This window comes from Lytechinus variegatus, chromosome 2 (assembly GCF_018143015.1).
Source record: "Lytechinus variegatus isolate NC3 chromosome 2, Lvar_3.0, whole genome shotgun sequence".
NCBI classification, from domain to species: domain Eukaryota; kingdom Metazoa; phylum Echinodermata; class Echinoidea; order Temnopleuroida; family Toxopneustidae; genus Lytechinus; species Lytechinus variegatus.
The window spans coordinates 41,486,120-41,511,483 of record NC_054741.1 but is presented as its reverse complement, the minus strand read 5'-3'; the positions used below and the strand labels follow the sequence as shown (position 1 = coordinate 41,511,483).

The following is a 25,364-nucleotide window of genomic DNA, read 5'->3' as shown; positions in this document are numbered from 1 at the left end:
CTATGCATGCACTGATGACGGTGTGTGCGCTGGCGTTGGCCAGGTGAGCGTTGCACTAGCAGATGACAGAGCAAAGTTCGTTTGTATTTTCCATGATCACAAAACACAAAAAAAGGCTGGGGACCAATGCAGAATTCTTCCCAAAATATCTTCAACAATGATATTTGCAGATGACAACATATAAGTTTAAAATGAAACAATAATAAAGACATGAATCACGCAGAGTCGATCCGAATGATTTTCGGTCAACTAGCATTCGCAGTCCAGACTCGCATTCACCAGCCCCGTCCGCAGCCCCGCACACTCACTCTCCCGAAACGACAGGCGTGCTTGTCAGCGCCAGCAAACAAGTGCAACCAATGGAGAGCGCTGTAACTTGCCTGAGATTGTGTAGTTGGAACCAAAATGAGCTCCAAATAAATTTATGGGAACAAATACGTAATTTTCCCTGGATGGTCATTTGAATTGTTATTCATTGCTGATATAACGATTGTGAGGAAAGATTGTGGAATATGAGTTATGATGATGTCGAGAATTAATCCTGATAATGACAATCCATTTTTTTGAGACACAAGAGCATGCGATCGAAAAAAAAACGAATGTTTCGAATCGAGCCCTAAATTCATATAAATTATTATGATTTAACAAGATTTTATGGTCATACTAAGAATATTGACGATGTCAGCAAAGTATGTTAAGTTCATATGAAAGAATTAATACTAGAATTATTTCTATTGTTATTCCAACTATGGACGTCTCCTCCGAGCTCCAAGAAAGGAAGCACACAATGTGCATGCGTATTCGATGACGTATGACATATTTTCCATCCATGAAATCAGAGCCAAAAGTTGTGCACAAACTAGCTTCAAATTGATGGGGAAAAAAATATCAAACGCAATGTCATGTAAAATGTTATTATATGGTGATATTATGATCTTGAAAAGAGTTTTTGCATGTAGACAATGTTCGAGAATCAATCCTGACGTGATAATTATTTTTTTAGACAAGTGCACTTAAGTCGATCGTCATGAGATGTACGCCATTGAAACGAAATACAAACGTTTCACATCAAGCTCTAAATTCATATTAATGATTATCATATGCAAATTATTGTTAAATATCACGATTAAATAATGTTCTGTGGTCATGATATGAATATTGTTCATGAAGCAAGATTTATTTTACGTTGATCGCCTCAATTTCCGGCCATTTTCTGGTTTGATCAGAATGCTCAGTAGTGAGCATATTATTTACTAACAAGCTATACTTACCTATACCATCTCATCAAATTGCTTTTCGTTACCCTGACTCGAATAGCCACCGGTAAAAAACTCCCCGAAAGAGGCTAACTGCAATCAGGTAGCCTGGGAAACCCGTCACGGGACGAGACCCATAAAACCCCCTCGCCACATATATGCCTCCTCTTTCGTTGCCAAAGAGGGGCGAGGTCTGCTGGGGAGGACGGGTGGGGAGCTATAGGTAAGTATAGCTTGTTAGTAAATAATATGCTCACTACTGAGCATTCTGATTTACTACACTACGCTATACTTACCTATACCATCTCATCAAATTGCTAGAATAGCACGGAAAAACTGGAGGAGGGGCAGAAACGAGACCCTTTCCAGATAAGTTAGCAAAACAATGATAAAGAAGCTGATTTACTATAAAATGGAGTAGTCTCCCAACTGGAGAAGCTACTCTTGGAAAAAAGGGATAAGAATCATCAACCACGTTAATGAAATATATCAACTGGAAATAGCCTAGGAAATATTAGGACAAGACATGAACCGCCAAGGCAAAACCTGTGTCTTGGCTATTACATCAAATAAGTAATAAGATACAAAGGTAATGAATAGGTCCAATAGGATGCCTGGAGGACCTCCTCCAAAGAGGTACCCTGAAAAAGCGCCCAAGATGCTGCTATGCCCCGTGAATCGTGGGCTCTAAAGGATCCTGATAAAATGGCATTTTCTCCATCTGACCTGAACCCCTGCACTAACCATAGAGAAATTGTAAATGGATTAACAGGGCTGTGAGGTTCTATTGCGCTAATGAACAGTTGGTGGGAAGTGCGAATGCACTTTAATCAATGTACCACTTTAAGGCACGTACGGGACAACATAACCTATCTTCGGATACTGACGAGAGATTGTAAAATCACATTGTTCACCCCAGGACTTGAACCTGGGACTCCAAGGACGCTATTCAAGTGCGTTATCCATTCAGCCACGATATCCCCCTAATGGCTGGAAGAACAACATCACAGGATTTAGGTGTTTCTTTTTCTTAGCTAGGAAATCAGGTCTAGGGATCAAGCGGACTCTGTCCATCTCCCAACGAATATGACCCGGTCTCACCGTGAGTGCATGAAGCAAACTACGTCTTTGACCTGAAGCTATAGTCAACAAGAAGGCTGTCTTCATGGAAAGATCAAGAAGGGAGCAATTATATATGGGTTTAAAGGGGGATTGGCTAGGGCACCGAAGTATCTCTGGAGTCTAGAATCATGAGTGTTCTAATTATGATGTATATTCATGCATTCATTGTTTTCTTAAAATTTCAGTGAGCTTCTCTTGTTTACAAATGACATTATGCAAATTTCCTGTAGAAAAAATTTATGAAACTGATGGATTTCAATATAGTTACGATTAATTGGATGATTGATTCGATCAATCATAACTCTTTGTAAGACAGGGATCTGGTTTGAGAACAAACCTGTCATATCATAAGATATAACCTTTCTGGTGGAATCCCCAACAAATCTAGAATTGTCTTTTTTATCCTTTTCAAATAGTTATTTTGGATGGAAACCTCTTTACACAGCACTTGCTCAACCCTTTTGATAGTTGTTGGATTGCTGCAAGGTCCATAGCGACTTTTTGATATCATACAAAGGACTTCTAGATCCAAACATCGAGGGCTTCATGATCAAACCAATGACATTTGCAGAGTAATGAATATCGTACAGATGATGTGGAGCGTTGTGGCCCTGTGGATTAGTCTTCCAACTTTGTAACAGAGGGCCGTGGGCTCGTATCCCAGTCATGGCATAATTTCCTTCAGCAAAAAAAAAAATATATATTTTTTTTTTTTTTTATCCACATTGCGCAGCACTCAATCCAAGAGAGATGAATGGGTACCTGGCAGGACTTTATTCCTCGAAAACCCAGGGTAATAATATCCAGGTCTTTGGACACAATGTGATATGTGCTAAACAAGAACTGCATTATTATCATTAACCAATTCCTAAAGAAAGTTGCAGGCAAAATATATATGAGATACCATATTGGCCTTCAATTTGATGTAGGAAAAAAAATTGACCACCCCTTGTACACTTTCAGAACCAGTTAGTTGGAAGAATGTACTTCTCACAAACAGGTGTGGGGGGGGATATTTGCTACCACCCTGTTCGGCGTTCAACATTTAGAGTATAGAGCCTCATCGGTCTGGAGCTGCACAGTGGCTGCCGGGCTCACGATAAATTGGGTAAAAAGAATTTTGGAATATTTCTAAACTCAGATTTCTATTACGAACAATAAAATATTATCTTAATCACAATCCCTGATTGAGAACTCTGGGATTGTATGGGGAATCTTTATCATTGGAACACACAGTAGATTTATATCATAAACATTTCCAAGGAGAAGCTGATATCATTGTGGCAAGTGTGGTAGAAACTGATGGACAATAGCAGCAATTCTTAAGGGTTCACCACCCTCAGGCCTTGGTTTGAGATCTCAAGACTGTCTGAGCATCCAAAGACCACTCCATAAACCACATCTACAAGTTTCTTCTGTCATTGCTTTATAAGCCAAAAATAGTGTAGATATATACCTCAGATGCCACAAAATTATCAAGAATATTACTAGGTCTACATTCTATACAAGTGAATGCAACTTTGTAAGTAACCCAAGTTTGGCAAGTTTTACCATTATGCCTGTATGATTTGCCTGGTATGATTTTGACAACCTCATCCATCACCACTATTTCCTCCTTACTATGTTCTTCTGATATGAAAAAGTTTTTTTTTTTTTTTTTTTTACTGCACATGAACACCTCAATATCACATATTGCTGTGGACTTGGAACAGATTTCAAATAATGAAATGCAACAGCAAAGAAATAGTCTTCTCCCAACTGGGAAGGTGGGGAAGGCTGAAATACGACGCTCCTGATGTCCTACAGAACCTATCTGTGGAGAAATAAATCAATTAAATTTACGACGAGTCGTATAAACGAAGAAGCCAGTGAATAAAAAGAATTAAAGGAATTAAAAAGGAGCGAAGACAACGCCCGAGCAGGAAGGCGCGGAGCTATGGGGCGGAGAAGTGAAGACAACCCGCCTGTTGAGAAACGTATCTTAAAAAAACAAACTCACGAAGAGGAACAAGAAACGTGAAATAAATATCACGGAAGCTCCGCGGAACGGAATAATCTTACAACAATTTTAGATGAGGGAAATAAGATTGAAATAAGAGAAGAATTGCACAATTAGAGTATCCAAACGGAGAACAGAAATGCAATTTTGAGAGTGTACTTAGCTTGCGACTGAACTCCACCGCAGGCGAAAGTAAAAGAGGAAATGGACGCCAAATTGCGCGATGATCTTGGGATGGTGCGTTGGTAGGGAGATGCAGCGCGCGCACAGGAAAAGTTGTGTACTCTATATTCGGCACGCAGGTTCATTGTAAGGAACTAGCAAATCAAATGGGTATATCCCAGTTATTGATGTAAATCATTAAAATCTGATAAATTTGCAATGTCTTAATTTTTACATTTCTTCCAGATTGACACATATTTGAATGACAGTTATTGTTTAGCACTAAACTTGCATCAATTACAAAAAAAAAACACTTCCTACAATTCTGAGGGGATGAAAATACTGCTTAGTATCAAGGCAAATCATCCAAATTATTAACTGACAAAGGTCAATGACCTTCAAACATCCAGTAAATGTGTTATGAATTTTAGAAGGTTTAGCATTATTTTCTTAAAAGCGCCAAGTTTGTACATCTTCACTGATGTCTTATTACACATTCATGTATACATATTTCACTAAATACACACACTGACATTAAACAATAATTGTCTGTGTGAAATGGTCAAAGTGACATAACCTACCTCAAATGCTATCATACCAAAGGCCTCATACTATATTTTTGCTTTGAACTCATCAAAACCCGCCATGGCTTTAAACTATCAAACACAGACTATGTGGATATAATGTGTGCAATTGCACTTTAGAAACTTCTTTCATGAAGTTGCAGTAGTCATATAAATGCATGTTTATACATATACATGTAGCATCTGCATACTTGTTTCAGTCTTTACTCCTGAACCTATAGACATTGTCTCTTGCATGTCATCATCACTTGGCAGATCATTGTAATAAGAGCCTCGGTAAGCAAATTGTGTAACTTAAATTTCAATTGTTACTTTTCCTTTGAATTGTTTATGTACCTACATGTACCATCAATTCCTTTTAAAATGCTAATAACTTAATAACTAATTCTGATGTACAAGGCAAAGAAAACCCAACAAATGTTGGTATTGCAAGCATTATAACACCTGATATATAGTATACGATTCCTGAAACGCATGATTTTTTTGGCTAAAGTCGGAGTCAATTTTCTGATCACTAATTGAACATGAACCCTGTACAATTATATATGGTTAGAAAGGTCTGAATGTGCTCTGTCATAATATAGCATTATTTTTGTCAAAGGGGGACTACAAAACATTTTATGACAAAAACCATGAGATTAAAAAAAATCAGAATTTCCCTATTCAAGTCCATGTAAAACTGTTGCCTTACACCTAATGCTATTTTTTAGTGCAGATTTGGATTCCTTGTGCAATTTCCTTTCAGAAAATGTATACTTTTGCTATCATAGGGTGTATACTTTGTCAGATAAATGTTTTTAAAGTTGAAAGTGCATCGCGAAAGCAAAAATTACCTTGTAACGCAAAAGGGGGCGACCTCATGACACATGACCATATATAACTGTGCGTAGTGCTCAGGTCAGGGAGACTGGTCATCGCGCAACAAATTTTGTGTGTTGTCTTCGGTAAAGCCATTCGAGTGGATGAATAGCATAAATTGAAGGTATGTATCCCAGTTATTGAAATATTTTAACTTTATCTGGGTAGGGGTATCTGGGACATAATCTTTAAAGTTGTATAGCTATTTATTTCATGAAATTTTTTAAAGTGCTTATGGTTATTTATGCGTAATTACCTGGGTGTCGCAAATTTGTCTCAAAACATGCGCAAGACTTGAAAGTAAAAAGTCAGCGAAATTTCATGTGGCAAAATATTGAGCAAAATGTTGAGGGCACCCCCCCCCCCTTAGATTGGTTTATGGTACTTTGACTTGACCTTTTGGTTCCAAATTTGGGAAGGTAATAGAGGAAAAACCAAAGCTTCCAAATATGTCCCAAAATATGTTTGTGCAAAAAATTACTCTTTTGACGAAAACCTGTTTCAAGACAATAAAGATTTGCGACTTGTGCCTGATTCCAAGGCGATGAGTCACATATATCATGAACAATTTAACAATTACAGTTTTATCACAGCTTTGATTACATAGCAACAATCATACATTGAGAATTCATCTTGAGTTTTACCACCCAATGTGCAAATGTTATTTATAGATTAGATTTATATGAAACCTAATTCTCACCTATTTTTCAGGAAGAGGGAGCTCCCGCTTGCTCTGAGTTGACCATCGGCCATGATGGCTATCCTGTCACCAAGAAGATCAGCTTCATCCCTTTAAAGATGACAGACAAGGATCATAAGCATAAAATAATATGTCATCAAATTGACAAGCAAATTTCTATTATTGAAATATAAATGCAATGACTAATGTTGTACCAAATAGTTACCAACTTTCAACTATCAAATAATGCTTTCGTAGCCAATAAAATTCAATTTGCAGGATTTGAAACTCATATACTGTAGATGACAGATTCTACTTTTTAGTATTACTTAGGCTAAAGCTGGATAAAACGATGTGTGAAGGCAAAAACAGGCTCAAACGTAGCAGACCAAAAAGGGTCTTAAAATATACAAAAACTTGCGCTAGTGTGCTAAACCTAGACTCAGATTGATATAACAGCAAAAAGAGTCACAAAAAACAAGAACACCAAGAAAAGAGTCTCCAAACATTAAAATTCTAATGTTGGAGAGAGACTTAGCTTTAAACGTCTTGACTTGGTTAAGACACAAAGTGGAAAGAGGATGTGACGTGGCAGTGATTGAGTAACTGGGCGTAGTGCTCAGGTCAGGGAGAAAGGTCACCGCGCAAGAATTTTGTGTGTTATTGTCTTCAATATAGCCATTCAAGAGGATGAATAGCATAGATAAAGGGATGTATCCCAGTTATTAAAGTAAATAAGGGAGTGCATTAAATTCACAGAACCCTGAGGAATCACAAATCCAAATGGAAACACTAAAGGAACATCAATTAACAGAACTTTATTTCTAATTTTCAGATGATAAAATGTGAGAAGTTTTAAAAAAATCTAAACAAATGTTAGAGGGTCAAAAGATGATGCAATACATGAAATGTGTGGTGAGGACCATTGTACGACCAGCCTTGTATTTGAGTAGTAGATCCCATGTAGCTCTTCTTGCGTATGGATCCATTCCTGACGTAGGCTCATCAAGGATGACAACCTCTGAACCACCAATCAGAGCTATAGCACAGCTGGAAATGGGTAGAAAGGGTAAAGGGTTACACTAGTACTGAATGTAAACAAATATATCATGGACACTTAGAGTAGGGAGGGGAAAGAAAATAGAAACAGCGATGGACGGAGGGATATATAAATCTCGAGTATTATTAGTGGTGTTCCCCAGAAAAATATGTGATAATCTAAATGATATCACATTGTCTAATATGCAAGCTAGAGGTGTCATTGATCTAGGCACTATCAATAAAGCTAGTTGATGTAGCATATTGTCAAATTTGCAACTATTTCAATAGCACATACGAAAATTAAAATGTGCTTCTTGATCTACGATCATAAAAACAATCCATGATGAATACATGAAATTTCATTTTTAGCTCATCCGGCCCGAATGGCAAGATGAGCTTATTATATAATGGAATGATTCAGATTAATCATCTATTCCAATTCTCTTACATCAAGGAATGAGTCATAAACAAATAGCTGTGTCTATTCAACGACGCGTATCCGAGTTGAATAGAATGTCTAATTCTTTCCCCGAATGTGAAATGTAGCACTATTGCACTGATAAGAATATTTGCTATTCTCGTTGTACAACGCCTCGGAAGTTGCACAAAATGGCACAATAATTAATTCTTTCCTATGTTAATCTATGGAATTAAAGAATTATTAAAAGCAATAAGCAAAATTCATCAAATGTGCATCTGGGGCCCATCTCATAAAGAATTGCAATTGATTCGTTCAACTATATCTATGGAAAGCCAGCAACATCTAAAATGCAATATTGTTCAAAATATTTTCTACATATGATGTCTATTCATACATTCACTGTTTTGTTGACAATTCAGTGTGATTCTATTTGTTTAATAAGGAGATTGTGCAAATAACCTGTGGAAAAAATATGGTATGGATGAATTTCCATACAACTGAGATTGATTGGATCGATTGCAACTCTTTGCAAGACAGGACCGTGATCTGCAGCAACCATGCGCATTTAGTCAGCAAGCCCTACACCTATTGCACCTGCATTTACTATTAAGCGCAACGCATTGAATCCTAGTTTTTACAGTGATGTCACCTTGTTCCTGACCGTGCAACAAAATGTGTAAAATGTAAATGTGTAACAATATGAATGTTTGACATTCAGCCTCACACTTGTTTTGTGCACAAGCTAAGTCGGCATTGTACAACTACTGCTTGTCATAAAGTCATGAAATATGAGGGGATGACCAAATTAGGGTGTATGGTAGTTACCTAAGCTTTCTTTTCATTCCACCTGATAGCTTAGTAGAAGATGTGTTTGTTTTATCAACAAGCTGGAGATCTTGTATCATCTGATTAATCTCAGCCTCAGCTTCACTACCTGACTTACCCTGTAGAAGGGGAGGTTGTAAAAATATACATGTATACACAGGATTGAACAGTTGTTTTCATGATGAATACTAACATGGTGAATATTTCAATTTTAAGATTTACACATCATCAACCACAATAACAAAATAAAGATAGATCTAAATCTGCCAAGAGAGAATGAAAAGTATTTCAATAGACAGAAATAGATGATTATGATCATGTCTGTCTTCACGTGAATATCAAACTTAAAAACACCTTTGGGGCGTTGTATGAAACAGAGTTCAATTCTAAATCAAGCGAAAAACCCAAACCAAGGGTACATCCTTTGATGAAATGAAAATTTGTAGTTGAAGGCGTCCTCACACCTTACGATTGGTCTGCGACCCGATTTCAGAATAAAATGTAGTAGAATTTGATGCTAACAATGAGACTTGCAATATCTTACTGTGTAATGTTCTAAATCATCATAAGGATACCTATGTTCAAATCTGTGACTATGCTATCATCCTTCTTAGAATAAAAGCGAATTTAATATCTATTCATAATGACATCATAGCAGTTGTACGATTGGCTACGATTTGAAACTAATTTGGCCTTTACTACAAAATAAAGGCTTGCAATCTTTTAAAATGGTTATATCAGTATACTTTTAATTGATTTAAACCTCAAATAAAGTGATATATTCCATTCACATTTTCAGAAAATGAGCAAAATGCGATTTGTTCCAAAATCTGATCCCAAACAGTCGTAAGGTGTGCGGTGGCCTTTACATTCCATTGCAACTCAAAGTTCTTGCAACATACCTTCAGACATGATTTGGGGACTAACGTTTGATATTAAAAAGAATGCCTACATGTAGTTTCTTGCAATGCCCTGTTAGGTTTGAGTCAATTGTGTTTAAATGTTTATCCTTTCATGAAATGTTGCTCTATTTTTAACATTAGAAGTTATCATTTATCTGTTTGGTGTTGTCAAAGCAGCAATTTTATGAGGTGATCTAAAGATTTAGGGGTTTAAAAAATATAACTTAATAATCCCCCATAAATACACGAAACTAAATCAGGAAAATGTTGCAAAGAAAATAAGCTTAATCCAGGAGAATATTACCTTTAATCGAATAAAGAATTTGAGATGCTCTTTTACAGTCAACCGATCAAAGAGAACATTATGCTGTGGACAGAGTCCAAGACTTTGCCTTACACCGTCCATGTCATCCAGTATAGAGTGACCATTGACTATGGCCTTACCAGATGTAGGAGTGTAGAGACCGGTCAAGATTGACATTGTAGTGGTCTTACCAGCCCCGTTATGACCAAGGAGGGCAGTGATTTGACCCTTGAACATAGACACAGAGAGGTTGTCCACTGCTAGTTTACTGCCAACAGAACTCTGTGTAAAAATAGGAGCAAAAAAGATGTAGGAGAGTGATGATAGCAAAAACTAAATCTATCATTTTTCCTCAAATGTACATTGTACACTGAACAAACTTAAACATGATCTAGCAAACCTTTACATTCATCCAAGTGTAAGTCAAAAAAAAAGTTAAGATAATAGATAAAATTATGCAATAGCCATATTATTTCCTCTCACAAAATGAATTCCCAATGTCCAAGGTATTCAACTCAGGTAGTTACATGTACTTGTACAGAGCTGCTAAACTTTGAAAGTACATTGTAAAAAGTAGTAATTCAGAAGCTCTGAAGAATTAATTTTAAGATAAAAAGAGTTGATTTAATACGTGCCATGCGGTATCATGAATTTCTTTGAGATAAAAAAGTCAATTCATTCCGCCGTGCAGCATTATAAATTTCTTTGAAGTGGTATAAAACGGATGCACAATGGGGCATGTTTGCAAATATTGTAAATACTGGTAAATGCACAAAGGGATGTAAATGAACAGATATCTAACTTTCAAAGAAGTTTTAGGCCTACTTTAACTAAATGTGTAGATCTAAGACAAGGGTGTAACTTTAGATCAGAATTGGGCTTTGACATATTTAAAGGTATTCTCATCATTTCTTACCTCCCTTTCACTCAACAAGAGTGTCACTAGGGCGAGCACATAATACGCGCGAGTGTAACGTGGACAATTGAGTTATTGGTCAAGAAAAGTGAAAGGTGGGGACTTGACCTTTTGACCTCAAAATCAATAGGCTTCCTGAGAACCATGCTTGTATCATACAAACCAAATTATATAGCCTAGGTTAAGTTAAACTAGAGTTATTGCACTTACAAGGACTTCAGAAGGGCATGATACAAAAACATGTTACTTTGACTTTGACCTTTTCACCTAAAATCAATAGGCTTCCTGGGATCCATGCTAGTATCATACACATTAAATTATATGAGCCTAGGTTAAGTTAAACTGAAGTTGTCGCATTTACAAAGACTTCAAAAGGGTAAGATGAAAGCATGTCACTGTGACCTTGACCTTTGACCTTTTGACCTCAAAATCGACAGGATTCTTGGGATCCATGCTTGTATCATTCACACCCAAATATAGGAGCCTAGCTTAACTTAAACTGAAGTAATCACGTTTACAATGACTGCAGATGGGTAAGATGAAAGCATGTCACTGTGACCTTGACCGTTGACTTTTTGACCTCAAAATCAATTATATGAGCCTAGGTTAAGTAAAACTAAAGTTATCATGTTTACAAGGACTTTTGAAGGGAAAGATGAAAACATTTCCCTGCAACCTTGACCTTTGACCACAAAATCAATAGGCTTCCTTGGATCCATGCTAGTACCATACATACCAAATTATATGAGCCTAGGCTAAGTTAAAATAAAGTTATCACATTTAAGACAACTAGAGAAGGGTAGGAAAAAACATGTCACTGTGACCTTCACATTTGAAATTTTGACCTTAAATCAATAGGCTTCAAAGGATCCATGCTAGTATCAAATACACCAAAAAATTTGAGCCTAGTTTACGTTAAACTGTACAGTAGTTATTGTGTTACAAGGACTTCAGAAGGGTAAAATGAAAGCATGTCTCTGTGACCTTGACCTTTGACCTCAAATCAATAGGATTCCTGGGATCCATGCTAGTATCATACACACCAAATTATATGAGCTTAGGTAACGTCAAACTGAAGTTTACAAGGAAAAGTTAATGGACGGACAGACACGAGCGTGATACAAAAATGATATAAAAATTCTCACCATTTCACTTGAAAATCATTCAAAGCTTTAGCTAAATGAATTACAATTCTATCTATGGTAAGGTACCCCTCTTTGTATGGTAGATACCTGTTTGTGCAGTGCCCCTTGTCTGAACATACATGTACACACATCTGCATGATTCTAATAAAAAAAATTATGCAATTACTAACTGACAATCAATAATACGTAGACAGATAATCATCAAAGGACAAGTCCACTCCAAAAAAAAAGCTGATTTGAACAGAAAGAGAAAAATCAAACAAGCATAACACTGACAATTTCATCAAAATCAGATGTAAAATAAGAAAGTTATAACATTTAAAAGTTTTGCTTCTTTATCAGAACAGTTATATCCTTATCCTGGTCGGCATGCAAATGAGGGGACCGATGACATCATCCACTCACTATTTCTTTTATATTTTATTATATGAAATATTTTTATTTTCTTTGTCGAATTCGTAAATATTGAAATATTGCATTATTCAAAAAATGAAAACAAAAGAATAGTAACATCATCAACTCTCTCATTTGCATATCACTGAGTTGAACATAGAACCATTTTGTAAATAAAATAATTATTAATCGCTAGAGGGTATTCATTTGTCTCGCAATCTACTATGGTCAACAAGGAAATTCGTGATCACTCTCGCAAAAAGTGTTCACTGGCTTTCTAGGAAATTCGTGATCACTCTCGCAAAAAGTGTTCACTAGCTTACAAGTTCACGAGCTTTCGAGTGCCGCTGCAACTCTTTATCAAGTGACACGGATTGTCCGATATCGTACTGTATTTATACTAACCTCCAAGACCGTACGCACAAATGCAAGAACAATAGGTGGGCACTGATCCGTTGTGTGATTGGTCCCCGATTTCGGGATGCGAACCATCCGACAGCACAATACCCCCTTACCTGGCAGTGCACGCCGACCCGATCGTTCTTGGCCCCGATCGAGGGACCGCTCAGCCAGTCAACCCCCGCCCACGGGAAACTAGCGAGCCCGCCAATTTTGGTCTCATTTGCATATTGCCGACCCACGGCGTATTTGCATATACCCCCGGCTTATTTGCATAACTCCTGACCAATCACACAACGGATCAGTGCCCACCTATTGTTCTCGCGTTTGTGCGTACGGTCTTGGAGGTTAGTATAAATACAGTACGATATCGGACAATCCGTGTCACTTGATAAAGAGTTGCAGCGGCACTCGAAAGCTCGTGAACTTGTAAGCTAGTGAACACTTTTTGCGAGAGTGATCACGAATTTCCTAGAAAGCCAGTGAACACTTTTTGCGAGAGTGATCACGAATTTCCTTGTTGACCATAGTAGATTGCGAGACAAATGAATACCCTCTAGCGATTATTTCAATCCGCAATAATGAACCTATTTAGTATTAAAATAATTATTCACAAAAAACACATTCATATAATATGCTACTACGTTCACTGACCCAAAATGACATTGACCTTGATCAAGTGACCTACGAACTTTAAAAATGAGCAATGATACTGGATTACCCCTATGTCCACATTTCAATAACTAGATCCATACACTATTAAAAATTTACGACGGTTATTCAACAGATACCCCCAACATGGCCAAAGTTCACTGACCTTTGACCTTGGTCATGTGACCTGAAATTCGCACAGGATGTTCAGTGATACTTGATTACTTTTATATCCAATTTTTATGAACTAGACCAATAAACTTTCAAAGTTACGATGTTAATTCAACAAATACCCCAACTTGGCCAGAGTTCATTGACCTTAAATGACCTTTGACCTTGATCATGTGCCTCCGCTATCGGAAAAGCAGCGCCTATAGTCTTACTCTGCTTTGCAGGTGAGACAAAAAGGGCACTGGGCGATGGAACGTAACGTTACGTTTCTTTATTTACATACGTAATTAGGGGTGGGAAGATTTAAGGCTTTCCAGATGTAGGTTACAGCTCTCCGAAAAAATATTTTTATCACATTGGTACGGCATGGTGACAGAAAAAATAAGTCTGCAAACATTCTGGACAAAAATAATGAAGTACATCTATAATTTTCTTCAATTCAATTCAACTCAATTCATTCTATTGTCATATTCAATGGTAAAGAAAACAAAAATTGTCCTCAGACTCTTCTTAACAAAAAGTGCATTAAAACAAAAAATAATCATTCACAAACAATAAATATATCATAATTATACATACATGTACATGTAGTATAAATATATCAATAAAGTAAATATACATAAATATATCCTGTCTGCATGCTTGAGCACCCACAACACGACACCAACCACTGACCCACTGTATGAAACAAAGTGTCACCACAGTGGAACAATGCAGTCTAAGGTGGGTACTCAAGCATGCAGACAGGTACCAGGAGCTATTAAGTGGATTATGTTGTTCAGTAGTGTACACCATATCTACGAAGTAGCCATACTTACCTATTCCCTTAAATGCCATTCGATCGCCACGCTCGAATACACCCGGCAAAAAATTTCTCCTATAAAAGGAGAAAAAGTCTGCAACGCAGACTAGAGCCCCGCACGACAAGGAGGGAAACCCCGCCCTATACTATAAGTACCTTGCGTGCGTGGCTCACTTCCTCTTTCTTAGGCAAACGAACCTCAGATACAGAAAGAGGGGAGGTGGGAGGGTAGCATAGGTAAGTATGGCTACTTCGTAGCTATGGTGTTCACTACTGAACAACATAATCTACTTCAGATACGCCATACTTACCTATTCCCTTAAATGCCAGATTCCCACGGAAACAACTATGGGAGGTGGTCAGGCCAAAGGCCAAAGCCAAAAGGCCCTACAGATCAATTCTATTATACAAGATACTAATGACAAGCTTGTAAAGTTAAACTCATACCTTGGATTAGCGATGGGGACCGGACAGGGTGGCCCTCGCAAACTTGGATTCATCACCGAGGACATCCGAGAGGTAGCAGGATGTGAATGTATTAGCGTTGGACCAATATGCCGCTTTCATTATATCCTCCATGGGTACGCCCTTGAATAAAGCCCAGGAAGCAGCCAATCCTCTTGTGTCATGGGCTCTAACTTTCTAGTGAATGATGACTGGATCACCAGCAGATTTCACTGCCTCCACAATCCAACGAGAGATAGTATCCGGCGAGACAGCCCTGTGTGGGGGAATAAAACTAACAAAAAGTTGATCGGAAGCACAAAATTGTTTAGTCTTATCAAGATACCATTTTAATGCTCTTACCGGGCACCAAAACCTATCCTCCCTAACTGAAGAAAAGGAACTTATGGATGGTAGAACAATTTCAAGAGGGAGAGAGGACTCCTGTTGGTTCTTAGCAAGAAAACGGCCATGAGGAATAAGTCTAATCTTGTTTTTCTCCCAACGAATATGCCCAGGAGCTGTGGTAAGAGCATGGATAGAGCTACGCCTCTGACCAGAAGCCGCTGCCAGAAGGAAAACAGTTTTTATGGTTAAATCCCGCAAAGATGCATTATGCATTGGCTCAAAAGGGGGCTGACTGAGGGAGACTAACACCTGGGAAGGCTCCAAGCAGGAGCAAGACGCCTTCTACTGGGTCTGTTAAGAAAGGACTTTAATAACCGTGACAGAAAAATAGACGAGGAAACAGATTCACCATTGTCAAAGCCTTCGTGTAGGACAGCTATGGCAGACCTGTAACCCCGAATAGTATTACATGCCAAATTCTTGTCATACAAGGATATAAAAAATTCAGCAATCTCACCTACAGATGCCTTGCACGGATTAGTCTTAGCCTGCCGACACCATCTAACATAGTGACTGAGTCTGGAGTCGTAGGTTGATCGTGTGGAAGACCGTAAACATTCTGCTGAGAAATTGGCAGCCCGTTCAGAAAGTCCAGCCTTGATTGCTGCTGCCCTGTAATGGGCCACAGTGTGAGCCTCAGTTCGTTGGGCTCGGGGTAGTAGTGCTGGGTCCCTGGTAGTGTTGAGGCAAATAGATATCTGTGGGTTGCCGAATTGATTGAATATCTCCCTGGCCACAGCCTCGTGGAGCATCCATTCCGAGGGGAGATAGCGTCCCCTCGATAACAAGTCTGCTATGTGATTCTCCTTTCCTAGGATGTGGGATGCCTTCACCGTGATGTTGCGACTGTCGCACCATGTCAAAATCTCTAGAGTCAGTCTGCAAAGGGTCCTTGACCGAGTTCCCCCTTCTTTGTTGAGATATGTTACCACCGTCTGGTTGTCTGACTTTATCAGGACACACTTTTCCACTATCTCGGATGCAAAGTGTTGGAGGGTTAACTGCACCGCAATCATCTCCAACCTGTTTATGTGAAAATTTATCCTCAGTCTGCAAAGGGGGACTGTATCCACTAAGCTTGCTAACAGTCCCAGAAAAATCTGCCAAGTCTTCGCAGTCGAGAGACGACTGGACAGGAGTTGCTCTCGTTCTCTGAACCCGGTGGGGAAGGGGGGCTGCCACCTGACGCGGGATGTCTATAAATGCTCCAAGGAAATCCGGAGTCTGAGTTGGAGTCAATCTTGATTTTTCCCAGTTTATGAGAAGGCCTAAATTTGTCGTTAATGCGATTGTGACCTTCAAGTGTCTGTGAAGGGTTTGTTCCGAGGGGGCGAGGATCAATCTATCTTCCAGATAGCAAAAAAATTTTACCCCTCTTCTTCTTAGCTCTGCAGCAATTACCCTGACGAGCCTTGTAAAGATGCGAGGAGCAGAGCGAAGGCCGAAAGGGAGGGCCTGGTACTGGTAAGTGTCCCCTCCTACTGCGAAACCTAGGAGATGCTGAGAGGACCTTGCTATTGGAACATGAAGATACGCATCCGATAAGCCTACAGATGCCGCCCACTCGTGGGGGCGAAGCAGGGGCAGGATCTTGGAGAGGCATTCCATCCTGAATGGCTTGTTTTCGATGAACCTGTTTAGTTTCTTTAGATTCAGGATCATCCTGGATTTTCCGGACCGTTTCCGAATTAGGAAGACATTTGACAAAACAATCTTTCGGCTGGAGGGCACCTTGGAAATTGCACGCTGTCTCTCCATTTCGTTGATTTCCCTTAAAAGAGCCTCTCTCTTTTTGAGAGAGCGGGGGAGGGCAGAGGTGGTTCTTAGATGTGCGAACGCGTCCCGATAATCTGGGTCGATCTCGACCCGATATCCCTCCCGCACTATCCTGAGAATTAATTTGTCTCTTGTTACGAGGCTCCAATTTTTTGCAAAGAAAATGAGTCTTCCTCCTACGGGAGCGTGTAAGTCTGGGGAAAACGGTCCGGTCAAGGAGTCACAAGTGTTTAGGGGGGTACTGAGAACCGCGGGACGATCTGCGTCGACCCCGAAAGGGCATAGGGGTCCTTTGATTGGTCTGGGGCCTCCTATCCCTGTCCTCACGTTGTGGGGGCCCTGCTGTTGCTGGTTACTCGGCCCAGAGGCCTGCTAACGTGAGGAGGAACGTTGGCCATAAGAATGCAAAGACAACCTGTACACTGTCTTATCAGCCATGGAAGAGGCAGAGATGGAAGATTCTAAAACTTCCTGAAAACGACCACTGAAAAGGTCATCCCCCCAGGCTGGCAGCCTTTCAAGTAGTCGAGTAGCATTTTTTTCAATCTGAAGTAGGTCAATGACCTGTGAAAGTCTTGCTCTCGTGCAAAGTATGGCCGTCCTCGACGCCTGTTCAAACTGGTATTCTGCAATCTTCATAACACACTCCCATATGTCTCTGCGATCCTCCGGGGAGATACCTAGTCTCTCAGATTCCCGAAAGGCTGTCAAAAGATATGTGTGATAGGTTGCTAGGCGCATAGATGCCCTGGCTGCCTGGTCAATAGAGGTCAACTGACCCTCCATATCCTTAAATCTATGTGACCCGAGTGGATTCTGATTAGAGTAGCGCGATCTCTTAGCCCTAGCATCACCAACACAAAAGGCTGCATCTGGGACTGTGGGAGTCTTGAAAACGTGCTTAAAGTCTCGTTCCCCAAAGCGAAAGTGCTTACTTACCACTCTGTTGGTAGGACGTAAGTCCCTTCCCCTGTCATTAAGGTAATTCAAGCAGGATGAGAAGGGTTTGTCAAGCTTCACCGCAGCTGAGTTGACAGATTGTCTCCCAAGCTCCGAATCGAGACAGAAAATAGGCTTAGAATCCTCAGAGTCGGTAGTCTCTGCCTTAAGCTGGGGGCAGTATTTCATAATCAAATCTGCAGCCGAAACAGGCTTGCTTTCTACGCTATCATGGCGAGAGCTGGGGCTGGAAGCAAAAATAGCTGAAGAAAAACCCTCACTAATCACTGAAGCCCCCTCCTTCTCATAACGACCGCTAGCAGCGCTCTGTCTCTCTGATCGTGAAGTGGAGAGTTGAGACAGCAAAGAGCCTGTCCATTTTCGCTTGCGGGATGCTATGGGCCGATGGTAGCCATATTCTGAGTCTGAATCATCCTCAATATGAATAGAGGGAGCATGACAGGTCCGCTCCAATCGCTGAGAACTCGGGCTTCTCCCCCGAGTACGGCTTTCAATGTCCCGTTGTCCTGGCCGTGGCCGCTTCGCCGGTACTCCGTCACGCCTCAGCGGCCCGTCCGGCGTCGCGGCGCCTGGGCTGTCGGGCCGGGTTTTGGTCTGCGCCGCTGATATGGTAGGGGCGCTGGTGTCGCCTGCAATCAGCTGATTCGACAAGTTCATACATTTTTGTGCCGCCTGGAACATCTTCATGAACCATGCCGCCGACGCAATGTCCGTGCGTCAGGGGGATGAAAACCCGACTCTACGTCCTTCCCTGATTCTCCCCCCATCTTCGCCTTCTTGGTGACGGGAATCGTCTCGAATTTATCCGAGTCGTCCAAAGAAAACTCGGCCCCCTTCGGTATCTTTTCCGGTAAGGTGACGGACGTGCCGAGGTTTAATTCGTCCGGAGTAGGGGTTTTAGCTGTCTTCCCCTTGGGTTTGGCCTGGGAGGGGGTCTTGACTTTTCCTTTGAGGGGGATTTTGAACCCTGTACCTCGTTTAGACCTGGCTATATTGGGGGTTTTCTTTCCTCCATTATCTTCCATAGCTCCATCCTCTTTCGTATTTTTCTGGGAAGTGTTATTATTGGCTTGATTGGGGCCCTGACGGGGAGAGTCTTTCGATCCAGTTGTTTGGCTCATTATGGAGGATAATACAGACGGGGCCCGAAACCTACCTCCGTCTGGTTGTGGCTGTGGGATCGGATGAGGCGTGGGTATTGAGACCTCTGCCTACTTCTATGAGACGTGGGTTCTGAGACCTCTGTCTACTTTTGTGATGAGACGTGGGTTCTGAGACCTCTGTCTACTTTTCGTCATGAGACGTGGGTTCTGAGACCTCTGTCTACTTTTTGTCATGAGACGTGGGTTCTGAGACCTCTGTCTACTTTTGGGATAAGTCTTTTACTGTTTGGGTGTATAGAAACTCTAACTGAGCGTAAGCGCCACACAACCGCTAGGTTCGGGCGCCGGCAAAAGAAAGAGGATGTGAGCCACGCACGCAAGGTAATTATAGTATAGGGCGGGGTTTCCCTCCTTGTCGTGCGGGGCTCTAGTCTGCGTTGCAGACTTTTTCTCCTTTTATAGGAGAAATTTTTTGCCGGGTGTATTCGAGCGTGGCAATCGAATGGCATTTAAGGGAATAGGTAAGTATGGCGTATCTGAAGTAGATATATGAATACATTAAGTGAATAAATTAAATTGACTCCACCTCCAAAGAGTAATAATTAAAACCTCAGTATGCAGAAAACATCCTAGAGCTGCCATCCAGTAGGAGAATCCACACCCACCAGGACCACCATGCCAAACCATGCCTATAACCTGTCATAGGCACAATGGCACAACCCGACATAACAATCCAAACGAATATGACCTCTCCAACCAGATGGCAGCTCCAAAGCGTTCTCCAAACCTTAAGAGGTATATGATATTGCAAATTCCAGAGGAACCAAAACAGTCATTGATAAGACAATTTTATGTCCACCGACTGTATGCACTATAGAAAATAGAACATTGAAAATTAGTTATGTGTCAATCCATACGGCTACATGTACATGCTGTACAAGCGAAGGGGTAGAGAATAATTATTATTGTCATCTTATCTCTCTATCCTAGAATTTGTTGATCATATTTTTGATAGAATATTTGCATGTTACTGAAGTTATTTCCACTGCCCTTGATTGGTTTACAGTGATTGCATGTTTATTGTTGTTCATGTTCTAATTTTTTATTTATTTTTCTTTAATAATGAAGTGATAATTGCATAATGTGGCTAGTGATATGATTTATTAACTCACATTTCTCCCTATTTTTTTGGTGGGGGGGGGGGGGTGGGGGTGGGATAGATGATAATTATATTGTATGGCTTTATTTCATGAAATATCAGAAATATTCCACTCGTTATTATCATTATTACCATTATTTATTTGGCAAATAATATACAAAAATACACATCAGTGTAAACAAAACAAAATAAGAAATATCAACCATTGGGATGCCAGGGACAGAAAAAGTTAACTTAATTACTGTGGCATAAAGCCTCCTGTCCCAATTCCAAAAGTTGATTTACAATGTATATTAATAACTAAACAACAATAAAATACTCGTAATTATACAAGGTAAAAGCAATTTTGTGTCTCGCCCACTTATGAAAATAACCAGAAATTTCGTGATTTGCGAGGGCACACAACATTGTATCGAAACTAAATTGTGAAATGACTAGGAAGGAATAACACTTGTCATAAAAGAGTCTTGCATGTAAACTTTAACGTTGACCTGAAAATGACCTTTGACCTTACCATGTGACCTCCGACTGCAGCATAACATGCAGGTCCCCCAAGTCAATCTACCATCCAAGTTTGGTTGAAAATCGACTTACGGTTGCGGAGTTAGGTGTCATAAGAGAGTCTTGCATGTAAACTTTAACTTTGACCTGCATGTAAACTTTAACGTTGACCTAAAAATGACCTTTGACCTTAGGCGTGACGTCAATATCCGGGAGGGGCGTGTAAACGGGTTTGCACGCCCTCATTACTTTTCATGCACGGGCTTGCACGCCACGAAGTTAATGAGGTTGAATTTGCATATCAATAGAGCACCCCTACGATCATCGCGAAGTGACATAACGAGCCCGTGCAGTCACGTTCTGGAACTTCTATTGTTCGCGGGCATTGGGCTGGCAAGCCAAGAGGAATTTATTGGCGCGTGTAGAGGAGTTCCTTACCTCAATCGTTGCCGTGAAATGTTGTGAGGGTGCAACTACTAGTATAATGAATGACGATGTGTGCCGTAATGAATTGGTTGGAACGCGTGACAAGTATTCAAAGGGACAAGAACCTGGACGCACAAATTTTGGTCCGGCGAATTGCTTATTCATGCTTATATCTTGGTCACATTTGCTATACGGCGGCCGTACGGCGAGTCAATAACTGCGCAGCCGTTTTCATTTTATGTACGAGCTACATAATGTGGTTTGTATAAAAATGAATAAAATGGCTGTGTTCGACTCGCCGTACGGCCGTCCTAGAGCAAATGTGACCAATGTAGTACCTGATGATGTGAGCTTCCAAAATATGTATATATTTCTCGTAAATTCATGATAAAGATGGAAAGGGAAATGAATTTTGATTTGGCTACCAGCGGAAGTAAAATGCGATCCGTCAAAGCATTTGATCAACCGCGGCGACCGCGCACAACGTCTACAGGAGCTGGACCCTCTGAATCAGCTTGCAGGGCTCTGTTCGCTCAGATGTGATTACAACCATGCCTAATAATAATTCCCGAAGCGCTGACAAATACGACAGCATTGTCATTGGTATGTGATTCCCTCGATTTAGTCCTCAGAAAAGTTAAGTCACGACTCCGTATCGTTCTTGCTGTATACCCGCACACTCAAATAATATCAGTTTGATAACATGTGCGCGCAAGGTAACTTGAGACAGAGCTTTGCCGCTATGAAACAACATTCTCCTTACGCTACGTACCAATATCTCCAATAGCTCTAGCTTTTGCAGTAGCGTATGCAGGATTTTTGAAAGGTGGAGCTCGAGTTGAATGAAAATTTGACAGAGGCCCCCCCCATTAGGTGTTTTCATAACAAAAAAAATTACAAGCAAAAAATTATCTAAGTGGGGGGGGTGAACTCCTGCAACATTCCCTGACCTTACCTCGGTCATTTTTGCTCTATGACGGCCGTACGGCGAGTCGAAAACAACATTTTTTTGTAATAGCTATACAAACACGTCTGAATAAAAATGGATATAACATGTGTTTCCGACTCACCGTACGGCCGCCGTAGAGCAAATATGACCGAGGCATTAGGAACGCAAAATTATGAGGATGGAAACTTGGATAAAGTAATGTTCATTATTCAATGTTTGTTATGACTTCTCTTAATATCATGAAATGGCTGAGCAAATTACTTGTATATTTTTTTAGATAGCCCAAAATGATGAAGAAACAAGTATTAATTTGAAATTATATGAAATGATGAAGATTGACTTGCATTTTTACATTACAAAGTTTTATTTTGTTTCTCAAAAGGCCAGGGGGGGGGCACAGGCTGACCCCCCCTGGATCCTCCAATACTCATGGGTACTAGCATTCGTATTTATGCATACAATCCTCATCCATTCCCGTTTCCCAGTCATGTTCAGTTCTCAATCTCCTTTGTTATTCGTTCTTTGAATAGTTCGTATTGGTCAAGACTTCGTTTAAATTACTCTCAAGACCCCAATGCACTTGAGTTACTTAGTTTTAGGAAAGATAACTCTTAGTCCCATTGAAGCTTTGAAGTTAATGCCCCGGAGCGACTTGAATGGGTTCGATTAACTACACCGTCTTGCACGTGTTGCGAACAAAGAAGGTGTGAAAATTACAATTAACACCTAACAATGGGAAGAATCCGTTTCAACTGAAGTTACGCAACGATCTCTGATAATCTCTAATTGTGCTTTCTTGACCCCAATGAATCCTTAGAAACCACTTTGTCCAATCACGGAACTACTACAAATAGTCAGCGTTTGTGAAAACGAAATGATGATCGAGGATGATATAATGGTGATGGTAATAATGATGTTGGTGATAATGAAGGAGGATGAGGATGAAAGCGGTTGTAATGATGATGACGATTATGACATTTTTTGTTTGTTTTAAAATTTATAAACATATTGATGTGTGAATAAAAAAAACAAGACATGATCGCGATGATATCGAAAAGAAAGGTAATGATGGCTGATTATGATAATAGTGATGATTATGATTGTAATCCCAACGATGATGGCAATGATAAGAATGGTGATAATAATGTTGATATAATGGTGATGGTAATAATTATAATGTTGATATAATGGTGATGGTAATAATGATCGTAATAATAATTATAATGTTGATATAATGGTGATGGTAATAATGAGCGTAATTGATCACGAGAATGTTTATTACGACAAGATTGATGATTATGGAAGCAGAAATAGTGATGATCAGAGGATATTTTGCTGTGGTGGACAATAATGATGCACCCTATGAACAAAGGATGTATCCTCTGCTCCGCCGCCCGGGTTGATGATTTATTAATGTTTTATGATGATGACGGTGATAATGACAGTGATGAAGGTGCTGACATTAAAATGACAGTGATGAAGGTGCTGAGATTAATTATGATAATAATCCTAGTTTTGATGATTACAATGATTACGATTATGGCGATTGTGGTGGCATGACAGTGGGGGAAGGGGCATGTTTGTCTTGAATTTCATTTGAAAATTAAAGGTAGGTCGTAGACTGAACAGTTTCATCGAGTGTTTCTCACCAAGGCGAACTTCTACTTCAAGCTAATTACGGAGCTGCAACTCTATTCATTTGGTTCGAGATTCGACCCATGAACCTCATGTACAGAAAACGAATGATCAATAACCAGGTAACATATGGTATACGATGTCAATTAGGGATGAATTTTTCTCCTTATGTCTATTTATCATATGGTTGACACCAGGGGTTGAAATCACAATGAGGCAAAATTTGATTGCAAGGGAACTTCTTTAAAAAATCGTAAGTTTGGGATTTTTAAGGGGAAGGCAACACTTATGCTGGATTTTCCCCAACAAATATGATTTTCAAAAGAATGATGGTTGAGTGAACAGGAATTGTAAATTTAATAGCCTATTCTTTTTGTCATTTTACAACTAAAAATTCTTGAATATCTCCACCCCCCTCTATTTCCCAGACCCCTATCACTTCCAGGATGGTAGCCTATTCAAAACTTATTTGCCGCTGAAGTGACCGGTGGCCGATAGTCATTTTTTTGTTCTTTTTATTGAATGATTACCAAGAAATTGACTCGATTATAATTTATGAAATACTTTATTGAAAAACTGAATGCCTGATTGATTACATTGCCCATTGAAATAGTTGATTTATTGATAAATTGTTGATCGAAAAAGTTGATGCCCCAATTATCATAATTAAATTAACATTCTGCTCTGGACTTCACGCGTACATGACAATAAAAATCAGTAACTCAACAGAAGGGAAGGGCGGGAGAGAGGGGGGGGCTAAAATGTTCTGTTGACCCTTATTCCATCAAACTACTTCTCCCACTTACGTCCAATCTCACCCCTTTTTTTCCTGACTCCAATGAACACATTGCTGAGAGCCTCATGATAATGTTGAAATGTTGCCCAAAATGTGTAATTTTTGTTCGATTTAATAATTTATGAAACTTGCTTAAACATTCATAACTGGTCATGATTGATCAGTAATTCATCACAACGCCCTTAACATTGCAAGCCTAATTTTCATACCCTTTGTTTCAGTAGGCAGTGTTCGCTCAAACGTGATAGTATTTCAACTTTTTGTTGAAAGTTGATTTTATTGGCTTCCATAACATGTTAAGTCTTTCCCCCCAAAGTGATATATATATATATATATTTTTTTTGGGGGGGGCGCACTGTGTTAGTAGGCCTAGAAGGGAATAGTTATAATGCCGGTAAAAGAAAAAATAATAAAATAACCAGAGAACCAAATAAACGAAAATCCCTACTCCACTACCCAAGCCTCAAAATAGAGGCTCTTTCAAAAGTCAGGCGAATGCAGAACTTGTTCTTGTACAATTGACTCGACCCTGGCCTGGTACTGGAGTCGAGACGACGGTTAGCCATGGATCAACCGG

The 25,364-nt window shown here is 39.8% G+C and overlaps 1 protein-coding gene across 1 annotated transcript in view; it reads right to left on the bottom strand.

Annotated features, from left to right (window-relative positions):
- LOC121408106 (phospholipid-transporting ATPase ABCA3-like) overlaps window positions 1–25,364 on the bottom strand; it is a 292,368-nt gene that overhangs the window by 195,495 nt on the left and 71,509 nt on the right. The window contains exons 7-10 of the mRNA XM_041599444.1: window positions 10,154–10,435; window positions 8,948–9,066; window positions 7,564–7,710; window positions 6,682–6,771 (exon numbers count right to left, since the gene is read on the bottom strand). Of these exons, the coding sequence (XP_041455378.1) occupies window positions 6,682–6,771; window positions 7,564–7,710; window positions 8,948–9,066; window positions 10,154–10,435 (638 nt within the window). The remainder of the gene's footprint in view (window positions 1–6,681; window positions 6,772–7,563; window positions 7,711–8,947; window positions 9,067–10,153; window positions 10,436–25,364) is intronic.